General features: G+C 44.2%; 1 protein-coding gene across 7 annotated transcripts in view; it reads left to right on the forward strand.

The window, feature by feature from the left end:
• Positions 1 to 11,170, forward strand: part of NPLOC4 (NPL4 homolog, ubiquitin recognition factor) — a 67,561-nt gene extending 56,391 nt beyond the window's left edge. For 6 of the 7 annotated variants that reach the window (XM_084837580.1, XM_084837574.1, XM_084837579.1 and 3 more), the window contains 5 exons: positions 2,355 to 2,426; positions 4,224 to 4,319; positions 5,622 to 5,738; positions 7,406 to 7,508; positions 8,005 to 10,611. In XM_084837580.1, coding sequence (XP_084693706.1) covers positions 2,355 to 2,426; positions 4,224 to 4,319; positions 5,622 to 5,738; positions 7,406 to 7,508; positions 8,005 to 8,162 — 546 coding nt within the window. In that variant the 3' untranslated portion in view covers positions 8,163 to 10,611. Of the gene's footprint in view, positions 1 to 2,354; positions 2,427 to 4,223; positions 4,320 to 5,621; positions 5,739 to 7,405; positions 7,509 to 8,004 lie in introns of all 7 variants that reach the window. The other variant, XM_084837576.1, reaches the window with a different exon arrangement.
• Positions 11,171 to 12,862: the final 1,692 nt, after the last annotated feature.

The following is a 12,862-nucleotide window of genomic DNA, read 5'->3' on the forward strand; positions in this document are numbered from 1 at the left end:
TTATGGCTTCACTTTCCCCTCTAACCACTTGTAATGTTGTGTGTGTGTGTGTGTGTGTGTTTCTCCTCTTGTTCTCCTGACAGTAAATCAAACATGCAGATTGGCAGCAGTGTCCGAGTCCATGTCCTTGGGATCTGCCTCATCGCCACATTTGCTTTTGAAAGCTTAGCGAATGTAAACGTTTATGCAAGCTCTCTGATTGGAAATTACAAATGTATAATTTATATAGGTCTGAGTGAATGATTTATATCCTGTTAAGTGGTGATTTAGGTGGCAAATGCAACTCCCACTTGCAGAATCTTTAATGAAAGTGTCTGGTTTTTATGAATTTATTTCTGAAGCAGTGTTTGAGCTCGGTGTGTTTGACATAAATCAGATCTAATTGTCACTTTGTGATTAATGAACATATGCTAGCCATCCACCCCCTCCCCATAATAGAACTTGCATTCAGTTCATCTGACAAAGTGAAACAAGTTTAGGCTTCAGCAGATTCTGTACCTTCTCTAGGCCTCTGATGCAAGAAAGGTTGGTAGGATTGCTTATTGTTTTCCCTCTTTTTCTGATGCTGCAGAACAATGTGAAACTGAGACGAAACTGAAGGCTTAGTTTTTGGGGTCAACAGGTGATGTGTCAGAGTGACTGTTGAGTTGCTCAGCTCTTCAGATACGAAGGCAACACAGCCCGGTGTTAGGCTGCTAGATAATCTCTTCTCCTTACCACTTCCTTTATGTGTGGCCTTGAACTACTTGTTTAGTTTCTCTGGACCTTATGAAGGATACAATAACACTGTTAGGCCTCTTGAGGGATTGACCAGCATCATGCAGGGAGTGTAACGCCCATAACTATGTGGCCTTTCGGAACGGTGAGTCTTTCTTCCTTTTGGGCTGGGTGAGTGAACTGGAGCCCGAGCAAAGCTGGGCAGGGAAGAGACATTTCCACATTGGACACCACAGAGAGCCCCTTTCATTGAAGTGCTCCTCCACCTTGTGCTCCACGTGTGTGGAAATTTCCTTGCTTGCCCCTTAGAGTTTGCAGGAGCGCGGTGAAGTCTTTCCTGCAGTCCAGCATCTTCGAACAAATGCCTGCTTACTCTTCTGTAATCTGCAAGCATAAAGGGAGAAGGGAAATTCCCAGTGGTCTCAAATTCTCAGCCATAGTGCGTCTGACAAATTTTTCCTCTTGACCAAGGACTAAACTAGACCTGACCAGGCAGCCATCTTTCACATCTGTCTCATTCATGTGTAAACCAGGGTGTGGGTTTGCTTTTAACTGGAAAACAGGCATGCTGATGAAGTGAGGGGAACATTCTTCGTGTGCAGTCATTCAGGTTCTTTTTTCCTTGCCTTGCTCACTTCCAGTCTTGTAGCTGAGCTGTGAGAAAAGTGCCTGAAGTAAACAAGGGTGAAGAGATAAGGCAGGGCAGAGTTCAGGTCCTCTCACCCACATGCCCCTTTTATGTTAAAAATAAGACCCTTTCCCTCCTTTCTATACGTGAGTAAGACAAACGCATGAATAATAAATGTGGCCGTCCCCATCACACTTTGTTTGGCCTGAAGAAAATGTGTGGCTGCTATGAATCATGTGAACTAAGCTTTAAGTTTCAGCTAGGTATTGGAATAGTTTAGGGAAAAAATATAATCTGTACAGGTGTGGGAGGGTCCCACGTTGTATATAAAGCATGTGATTGACAGTACAGTTGGTTGTACAATGTGGTGTGGAATGAGTCCTTAAAGGCCAGTTTGGAGATGTGAACCAGCAGGTCCCTGCAGCCCTCCAGAGCATCCCTGCCTTTTATATGGGAGGCTGCAAAAATTGCTACTGCAATCATAGAAATGGCTGCAGGCCATTTCATGCTGATACTTCTCCATGCTGCCTCATACACAAGGAGGCATTGGCTGGGATGGAAAAAGCAGTTGGTTTGCATTTGTGTAAATCGCTGTACGAGAGGCTAGCAGCTGGACAGTGCCATTGTCTAAAGCTAGTCCAAACCACTGTCAGAGATGGATTACTGTCCTGAGAGGCCATCTCTGTTACCCCATATGGGGATCAACTTAAATATGGCTTGCTATCATTCCTGCATTTTAGTTAATAATACGTATATTTAGTTATTTATTGACAAAAAAAATCCATATACTGCAAAACTGTGCCATAGATGCATCTACTGCATGGATGAGCTGACCTCTGTTTTGTGTAGTCTCTTTTTTAAAAAAGTGGAATCTCCACGTGACCTACTAGGAATTGACCAGTGGCCCACTGGTGGCCTCTGATCTACCTTTTGCCCATTCCTGATCTACTGCTCTTTAGTAATTCTGTCTTAATCATTCTGTCTAACCAGTTGACTACTGTTGTTTCAGGATATAGACAAATTTGGCAATGAGATCACCCAGCTAGCTCGTCCTCTCCCTGTTGAGTACCTAATCATAGATGTAAGTATCCATTGTGCTTATCTTTTACTTTTGCAGAGTGAAATAGAAATGGGCAAAATTCATCCCAAGGTTGAACTTGGAATTTCCACCATGTTCTCTACTTTGCCCTTCTTCCCCTTATTAGAAACCTAAATATTAGCAAGCAACTCATAACTTGTTGGTTGCAGTTTTCTTTTGGGCCAGCAGTGGTGGTGTGAAATCTTGGGAAAGCATTTAGCTTCCTTGTTAGGCACTGCTCAAAGCACCTTACTGCTCTTATGAAATTACGTTTATCCATTAGACAAGTAGAAACTGTCACCCCCACAGAGATGCTGGCGATTACATCACCAGGAACATGTTAGCAAGTGTCTACTGTACCTTTCAGCAGAGTGATTACATAGCCTGCTGCTTACAGCGACTGAGCCAGATGCAGCTTGACCACCTGTGGCATGCCCGTTGCCATTTAGCAGGGCCTTCCACTTGGGTAAGAGCGCCCAGCTGCCTCATTTCTGGTGTGAAGTAAGGATGTGTATGTGGATGGTATCTCCCTGCATATCTGATACCTGATGATCTTTGTTAGTAAACATTGCCACAGTGCTTGGATTTAGCATCAAAATGAAAGGAGGGGGGCATTTTACAGGATGGAAGAGTATGACACAGAGATGATCCATCAGCTCAAGACAGGGTGGCACTAGTAGTGGCACCAGTTTGTAGCAGCCTGTACTACAGGCTGTAGACTTTCACTTGCTCCTCCTCCTTGTCCATGTATTTGTGTTGCTGCTCAGAGCTGAATTTGGTTATGGGATTTAAAGTCTGATTCATGCAGTGAGATATTGCCTTTTGCAACAGTGGTGGCCATTGTGTGGCGCCTGCAGAATTCCTGCTTCAATTGACAGCCCAGAAACACATTTATTACCCAAGCAGCAAAGGCATCTGTTTTGGGACTACCTGGGGTATAATTAAGATGAAGACAGATTGACAGAACATGCACTTAGGAGGCGTCTAAAAAGAGATAAAACTGAATTTTTGAAGCCTTTCTCTACCATCCTTCTAGAGGTTTTTTTAATTATTCTCTTATAACTTGAGCTATTTCTGCACCTTTGGTGTTGGTTACAGAATGTGCTGATCCCTGATTGAACAGCCTTTTGTTAGTCAGGTTTCCCACTCCATAGAATCTCAGTTGGGATATGACAACCCTCCACTTTCAAATACAGTAGCCTGTAATATTGGTCTGCCTTGGGCAACTTGTGTGAGATCAACAAGCATGGCCCTCACTCTGTTGAGAGCGTAGCGATGCACCTCACATTAGCAAAGTTTACAAGCTCTCCAGAAGAAGTCTTTGTCTTAATTTTATTATAGTAATGCTTCTTAAAATATGCTGTGTTACTTTATTGGGGGAAGGGCAGTGGGAGTTGAACTCCTGAAGGTTTCAGCCTTAGCAATATTGGCAGTGCCTGTATCAGGAAGCAGGCCTACTCTTGATCAACCCATGCAAGCCTCCATCATTCCTGAATAAGCCTAGCTGTTTGAAATGAAATTCCTTGTTGTGATCTGCTTGTTTAGCCATGCATGCTGAAGTATCTCCTTGGGAAAAGAGGTGGGAGTAAGATAAAATATGTGTAAATGTGAAAAGCCTTGAAGCTTCACTTCATGGTCTAAGTTTCTGACCTTCCCAGCTGGGTCTCTGAATCCTTGAGCTATTGAAGGCACTCAACTGAGGCCTGTATCTGCCACACATCTGGCCTTTGCCTTATTCCTTGCAATGCCTGAGTTATGCCAGTTGTCACCTGAATCTTCCCCCCCCTTTTTTTTTTAAAGATTACTACCACGTTCCCTAAAGATCCAGTTTACACATTTTCTATTTCTCAAAATCCATTCCCTATTGAGAATCGTGATGTGCTGGGAGAAACTCAGGTAAGTATTGAATAGTAGTGGGAGGGCAGGGGCAGAGGGTAGGACCCTTCACAATAGAATTGACTTAAATTTTAGTATGTAAAGATCATAGGACATTGTACAAAAAAATGGGATGGTTGCAGATGCTAAGTAGTCTAAAAATCTCTTATTTGTAACACCCTGTTGTTAGTTCTTCTGCCAAATTTGTGTGTGAGAGGAGCAGTTCTGAGGGGGCAAATTGCACATAATGATATAAAGTAGCACTCTTACTGTGAAGTATGGGCATCAGAAGTCAGAACAAAGTTTGCACTGAAGACTATAAGGGAAACACTTTAAGCACTGGGGTACATATTCTCACTTTTCTTCAGAGAAGTGTTGAATTTGTGTCCCAGTAATAGCTCTTCCGAATGCACATACATGTTGGTATGTGTGTGTGCCTTCAGCTTTACTGTTGCCTATTACTGCTTGAATAAAAGGATACCTGCATTATATGACTGAAGACAAGCATGAACATTGTGAAGACAAGAGCATGCTTGGAGACGAGCCAAGTCTGACTTGTCTTTTCTATTTCTGCTTGCTCAAGTTCAGCATGTGTCTGTGTGGATGTTGAAGAACTACTGGGTCTAGAAACAATTTAGCCTAGCTCGGCTTTTCACTCCAGTTACCCTGGCAACTCCTTTTAGCCAGTAAAGTCTACAGATAAAGCCTCATGCTTGAGATGTCCTTAAACCTTTGGTCCGAAGCACTGGCTCTGTCCATAACTATCTTTGTGACCTGTTCTAAAGCATCTGTTAGCCACTTGAAGAGGAATACTAAGTTAGGTGCCCACAAAAGCTGCTTTATCTAAACTTTCCCAGGTGCTCTGTGCTTTCATAGCCCAGAGAGAACACCACATTTAGTACAGAAAGGACTTTCAAGTCTATTCTGTTTGGGTTGAGACTGTCATAGGAGTGTGAAAAGCCAGCATCTTTTCCCCAGAGCGTTACCTAAACTTGTTCTGAATTGACACCTGGTTGGTAGAACCCAGACTGTGTCTGTCATTTGTTCATTCCTGATACTAAGAATTTTGGTGCTGTTCCATAACCCCTTGTTGGCCTGGCTACAACAGAATATATAGAATTAATGTCTACCTTGGAAATGTGTCCCAGTAGAGCTTCATTTACCAGAGTGATCCAGTAGTGTCTGAACGATATGAATAGACAATAGTGCTATCCATACTAGTAAATGGCAAGTGATGCTGGGGATTGGCAAATGTGGGTGTAATTAACCTTTTCAGAGATCATAAGAATTCTGAAATATTTACCTTCTTCACAATTTTTGCAGGACTTTCACAGTCTGGCTACATATTTGTCCCAAAATACCTCCTCTGTGTTCCTTGACATCATCTCTGATTTCCATCTGCTCCTCTTCTTGGTCACCAATGAAGTTATGCCTTTAAGGGTATGTAACGAGAAGGAAGTTACTCTGGAGGCTGATATGAAAGCTTGCAAAGAGAGAGCTGCTAAGCAGCTCTGGCCTCCAAATATAATACCTTGCAGGCCTGGAGAGAAGGTTAGCCTTCTGTTAGTTTGGGAAAGCCTTTTCTCAGACTCCAGGGTCTGCTCTGCTTTCAAAGGTGCCTCTTCAAGGTTGGTATCAAAGATGCTCAGAAGGTTTTAGTTTTGGCAGTTTCAGCTCAGTCGTTGTATTGTTTGGAGGAGTAAGCTGGTAGTGTTTGCATCGGTATGTTCTCAGACTAGATGGAGCCAACTTGAATGCTTCGTTAACAACTGGAAATGTTTTTAAATTCTCTGGATCAGACATTCCTGTTGTAAACGATCGCAAGATCAGTCACCCAATCTCACTGAGGCCAGCAACTTCCTGTGTTGCATCTCCCCTTACGCCTACGCCCTCTTTTATTGGCTTGACAGCTGGAGCATAGCTGCACACGAAGCTGATTATAACATCTGTAACTTTTTTCCTCTGTTACAAAAAAAAATACACGCTAAGAGGAAAAAACCAACCAGGCCATGTGTTTTCTAGAGGGTTTGAGAACTGCAAACAAACAACATGTGTAGAACAGCTGGGCTGCCAGTAGGCAACTGGAGATCAGGGCCAATCAAATTTACTGCACGTTACCTTGTTGCTTGGTTGTGTATTTTTCCCTTATATATAAGGTGTGGAGAAAGGTATGAAACCAGTAAAAAAATAAAAGCACTTCTCATTTTCATTGTCTTTGGTCTCTTGAGGTCAGTTTGCAGTTTCTGAATTGGGTTGAGGTATTAGTGATGGCTAGACACATGGTACATATATGTACCCAAAAGTCTGGGTGTAGACACTGCGCATTTTCATCCAGTACATTTCAGAACTTGTCTGTAGTGCCCTCTGCTGTCTGAAGCACAAGATACTCCCTTCAGCAAAGTTGTCTTAGTACAGCCATGCAATTTTCACTTGCATGTGGCAGGTAATAGTAGCCACTGAATGAGCAAGTGGGAGACAGAAACTATATCTTGCCTGCCCATCCATCTACTGCCATTCATGCACTCTTCCCCCCACACCTATCATGGGTGCTCTCCTGGCTGTTTGGAAGAGTTCATGCTGACAGTTCTTTCCCCACCAAAATACAGCTCAGTCCCACATTGGCTGTGTGCATGGTACTCTGGCCAGTAGCCCTTCAAGGTGGGTGGAGATGTACGTGAAGTGACGATAGCACTGCAGATTATTTCTGGGTTCAAAACTGCTGTGCAGGGGTGTTTTGGATATGTGTGCAGCTCCTCTTGTTCTTGCTTTATAGGGTTGCTGGCCCTTTAAGCTGGAAGGGAGACAAAAAACAAATCTGAGATGGCACTGTGCTGTTTTTAGAGGTTGAAAACTGATGTGTATCTTAACTGCCAGTCCTGGCTTTCAAATGGCCTGGTGGAGAGTGGAGCCTGCTTAGTGGATTGTAATTTATTATTTGCAAGACTACCTTACTATAAAGTGGCTAATTATATTACTAACCACTACTGTCAGTGGGGGAGAAGACAGCAGCTCTAGAGGAAAGGGATTCTTCCTGAAGATCATTCACTGTTTCACATTCCCTAAAGGTAAATGGGATTTGCTCTGCTGAGACGTACCATCTCTTTCAGGATAGCATCAGCTTGTTGCTGGAGGCAGTAAGGACCCGGAATGAGGAGCTTGCACAGACTTGGAAGAAATCTGAGCAATGGGCCACCATCGAGCAGCTTTGCAGTATGTCTTATGCCTTTTCTCTTTGATGCTGAGATTGAGACATGTCAATGCAGAGATGCTAGATTGCTTTGGTTTACCTACCTCAGATTGCCTCATGTTGGAATTTGGATTTTAAGCTCCCTCCAGCACTTAGGGGGACAGCTCAATAGGAGGAGAGAGGGGATGAATGTTTCTCCAGTGATGGCAGTTTATCTGGCCAAATAAAGAATCATTGGTGAAGCACTTTGCTGGCAAGGATGTCACACTTGTACAGGGATAACAAAGTGGGCTGCACTAGCACTGGGGGGAAAAGTGAAGGAACTCACAAATTATACAGTTGTGGAAATTTGTGCATTTGGATAAGGCCGTACAGAGGCAGGGGGAATGTGGCTGATTATATAAAGCAGGTTCTGCATTAATTATAGCAATCTACCATTTTCTTCAGTGTTACCAAGTGAGAGTCCCCCTGCTTGTTGGAGCCTTTGTAACCCTCTTTTGATGTATTTTCTCTTTTCAGGCACAGTTGGTGTTCAGCTACCGGGACTCCAAGAATATGGTGCCATGGGTGGCTCCACACATGCAGCAACCTCTTCCATGTGGGCCTGTCAGCACTGCACCTTCATGAACCAGCCAGGCACAGACCATTGCGAGATGTGCAGCCTACCACGTAGCTAGGCCCCACGTGGCTTGGCATTCGGGGCGGCCATTGCAGACCAACTGGCAGAAATACAGAGGCAAACCCTTAGCCAGGCAGAACTGTTCTTCCTCCTGGGATGATGCACCATGAGGGGCGGGGCAGAACGGGCAAGGGGCGGGAGTGACCCATAAGACGGGCACTCAGTGCCGTTCAGGGGGTGGCAGCTTGCAGCTGGAACTGGATATCCCAGTGGGAGAAGATGACACAGCCCCCCCGCCCAGCGCTGCTGCCTTGTCTTTTCTTTGCTCTCAGTATTGTAGAAAGCCAGAGGTCATGTTTCCCTTGAGCTGCAGTCGCAGGGGTGGCTCATCAGCTCTGTGGGCACATGGCAGTGTGGCCATGCCTCCCAGTTAGCTTGCATGCCACAAGCTTTCCCCAGCCTTAAGCCAGTCAGTGAGGCTAGGCAGCAGTGTTGAAGGGAAGGATTTGGTTCCCCAGGGCTAGCTTGCCTGATGTTGTTCTCTTGACATGTTTTGCATTTAACCCCAGAGCTGCTGGGTCACTGGTGCCTGAGCCATTTCAGCCTACCCTCTAATTATAGTTTTGAAATTGACTGACCTTCAATGACAGAACATACAGTGGCTTTAGAGCCACAGGCTAAACCCCAGAGCACCTTGGCACTAAAAGGAGGAGAGAGCATCCTTCTCAACTTGGTAAGGATGTCTCTGGTTCCTGTTGACCCATTTCCTGTCCAGCTCAGCCATAATGGCAGCAAATTAAAGAGCTCTGTCAGTAGTCATTCCTTGGTGCTTCTCATCTAGGGCCAAGCAACAGGGAGGATCATTCTCCCTCAAATCAGTTAGTAGGGAACAGATGGCTTTCTGGTCTGAAAGCAGAAACCATCTTGGCAACATCATCCTGGCTGTGTCAGGGTTGGGCAGACAGTTGCTTGCCCCAGATCTCCATATGCGATGTTCCCGTTACATTTAAAGCTGTTCCCTGGTATCAGTAGTCCCTTATGCTTATTAGTGACTTGAATATCATCCCAGCAGGGCAAAGCTAAATGGGGCATTTGTTGGCATCTTGGAGCTTTGTCTTACTCCACCATGATCAAGACGTATTGCAGCTGAGGCACCAGAAATTCTCTTGCCTCAAGAGCAGTAATCTTCCTACTGTTCACATAACCACATCTTAGCCATGCCCTCAGACTCCTTATTTCTTCTAATGTGTGAGCAACTGCTTTCACACCTGTCCAGAGATGCTTTCATTATCCAAAAATTCCCAGCATCTCTGCCAGCAGTGTTATTAGTTATGGCACATTTTGTTCTTGCCATAGTAGTTCTGACAACTAGCCTGTTGTCACCCAGGCAAATTCATCAACTTCATTATACAGAAATAAGGCATTCGTGTCATCTGTTGGGTTATGTGGACAGCAGGCATCCTGTTTCCATGGTATATCTTTTTAGGTGCTCACCACAGCAAATTGTGCCTCCACCCCAGCTACCAGTTTTCATTATGGGCTTGGAGGCCTGGCTCCCAGACAGCTGCCATGAGGGATGTGATCTCTACCTTCCATGGCAGAAATATCGGGCTTTGTCCATCAAGTGTTTGAAAACACTTCATCTGGCCCTAGTTATTGCTGACAGGACATGTGACTCTTCTTTCCTGGGTTTGCGTTTTGACTAGATTTCTCTAGCTCACTGGGCTGTAGCCGCTCTTGCTATTCCTCTTCGTTCTATGGGTTGCAGAGGTATGTGTTTGGTTTGGACTGGAGTTAACTGAATAACAGCCCTGCAAATAAAAATCTATTACAAGCATATGAAATAACAGCCTCCTGATCCGTTTGTTATTTCCCCACCTTGCCCCCAATGTCTGCTTCTCTCACATCCATTTTGAACTTGTGCAACTCTTGGGTTACAGATCTTTCTCCAGACAAGACTTTGGGTATTCTTCGGGTTGGATTATATATGATGATCCAACCGCCCTACTTCAAATGCCAGTAGTCCTGTCCATGCCTCCCCGCTAAAATGCTTGCTATGTACCTTGGTCGATATAGGAGGGCAAACAAATCATGGAATTTCAGCAGCACTTCCCGCTGAAGATGATCCAGTTTTGTCTAGAGAAAGATCTGGTAATCCTAGGCAAAGTTTTGGTAGCCCATCTCTTCAGAACTCTGGGAAGTGAGGAATTTTACCTTTAGCTAGGTGTGTATGGAGCTGCTATAGATGAATTGTGGCATAAGAACTCACTCTAGTAGTTGTGTAATGGGAGCTCAGAATGATCCCTGTAAAAGCATTTTTCAAACCAGATAACCTTTTCTTGGTGCCCACACAGCACTGTCTTGGCTTTCTTGGTGCCCTCACCCTGTTTCGGTGCCCATACAGCAAAGCGGCAATAAAATATTACAAATAGTAAAAGAAATTGTTTCTCAATTCCTCAAGCTTTCACCTTATGATTTATTAGACCCCCAGACAATAAAGGAACTTTGCATCTATTTGTCTGGTCTCAGCTTCTACCTTCTCCAGTCACCCGCAAGACAGAGAGTGTTCCCTGATGCTGGCCACTTGGGATTTGCATAGAGCCTCCAAATACTGTTCTTCCCTTCCTCTGTTTTCCCAGTTCTTGTGACAATTGGGAATACTGACTGCAGAAACAGTTGAATATGTTGCTGCTTTTTTCCAACATACATTTTTATGTTAATGGCCACAATGAATTATTACAATGAAATAATCCTGCACAGGCAGAAATCTTGGGTTCTCGCCTCCCATTTTACAAAAAGAACAATTTAGGAGTCCATCTTTGAATTATAGAAGAGCTCGAGGCATCTTTCTAAAAGAAATGTTAAAGAAGTGTATGTTCTTGACACAACTTCGATTTGTTTTGTAGCATGGACAGGAAATGAAAATAATCCTTCCTAGCATATTCTACAGGTCAATTTATATATTCAGCAGAATCAAGTTGAAAAGATTTTCCTAGATGGTGTCAGTTCAGGCTGCAGCTGGAAGATTGTATTTTGAATGTTTCCCATTAAAACATAGCATACCACACCCTCCCTGACATGCTAGTTTTGTGGGTGCAGAAAGAAGAGTTCAGTCTAGGCTTCTGACTTCCTAGTTTTCAACCTAAGTGAGTGTGATTTGAAATGTGCGGCACTTCGTTGACAACCTGAAAAGTTGTACCACACGATTTTGCTGAATTGGTTGTTTAGCATTTATGTAGTCATGCGGGAGAGGGGCCAAACTATGAATTGTAATCAGTGTTTGTCTTATTTAGCGTAGACTCATTGAAATGAATGGGACTTAGCTTAGCTGTGATTAATGTAAGTCCCATTCATTTCAATGGATCTGCTGCAAGAATAGGCAATTTTGAGAGGGCCTGTGGGCACATTTGGCAATTTGAAAAACTGTTCTGGGCACCACCACAAAATGGGCATGCTACAGATGAAGGCATCAGCCTGCAGCCACCTGCCATCTTCCTTTCCTAAGAATGTCTCTGAACCCCACATGTGGGCTAGGGGCATTCATGGGAAAAGATGGGAGCAGCGAGAGACCCTCACTTTGCTTTGAAGCAGTCTTTCTGTGAAGCTTTGACACCTGCAAGGTCCTGCGGCATTTGAGAATTGCCTTCCTTGCTGTATGCATGTTGACTGGCTTTGAGGGCGATCACCCTGCTTTAAGCTTCTGTTGCAGTAAAATTCCCCCAAGCAAGGTACTGGGAAGCTGCTTCTGCCATTACCGCTGATCAGTGCCTGTTTTCTAGGACAAAGTGTGGCAATGCCCTAATCTGTGTAAGAGTTCTACCAAGATCACATTCTTAGATGGGGAAGGGTCTTAATGCTGGCAGGGCCCCAGCAATAATGCATACCCAGAGTTTTAAATCAGGAGTGGGCAACTTGTGGCCCTCCCGATGTTGGACTGCAGCTCCCGTCATCTGTTAGCATTGGCTATGCTGGTTAGGGCTGATGGGAGTTGTAGGCTAAAACATCTGGAGGGTCACAAGTTGTCCACCCCTGCTTTAAACCATCTTGTCACCTTCACAATGTGGGATTGACATGTGGCAGATAAGGAAATTACATGAGAATGAGATGACCTAATCTCTGCCTGTTACAGGAGGCTAATATCCATGACAGCAGGATGTCTGGACTATCCAGCAGAGGATTAACTTGATTGTTGAAGTAGGAAGAAACTTTCTTAAAACTGGTCTTGAAATCCCATGTATTGGTTGGTCATTTGCACTCAACAAGATACAGACCAAACAATCAGCCTCCCCCTCCTCTGAAAGACCAAGCCATGAACCAATCTACATAGCTTCAGCTTAACTTCAGATGTCCCTTTCTGACAGACTGTTTTTTGAGGGATTCACTCATGAGTACCTTGTCATGCCTGCTGTGGGCATGTCAGGAATGTATTGTGGGTACTTGCTGCTGCAATCAAGTCTTTGTCAGGGCCACTTTAGCACCTACAAATCTTTTTGTGTCTGTGGGTACATTTAGCATTTTGAGTGACATGGATCCTCTCACAAAATGGCTGCCAAGACAGTGCCTTGCCTCTTCATAAAATCACTGCCATAACGGGCATGGCCAGTCACAAAACACTCATTTCCAAGGAGGCAAACTGGTGAGACTTAAAGAAAAGGAAGTTGTCCAAGAATCTAATACAAGGCAAAGGGGAGGTCTGAATTTCAACTCTTGAATTCAAATAAAGATGGTGCTGGAGGGCCGCACTTTGCTTTGCAACTT

Source organism: Heloderma suspectum, chromosome 2 (genome assembly GCF_057233095.1).
Source record: "Heloderma suspectum isolate Gila_16-S chromosome 2, 16-S_ref, whole genome shotgun sequence".
Lineage (NCBI taxonomy): Eukaryota > Metazoa > Chordata > Lepidosauria > Squamata > Helodermatidae > Heloderma > Heloderma suspectum.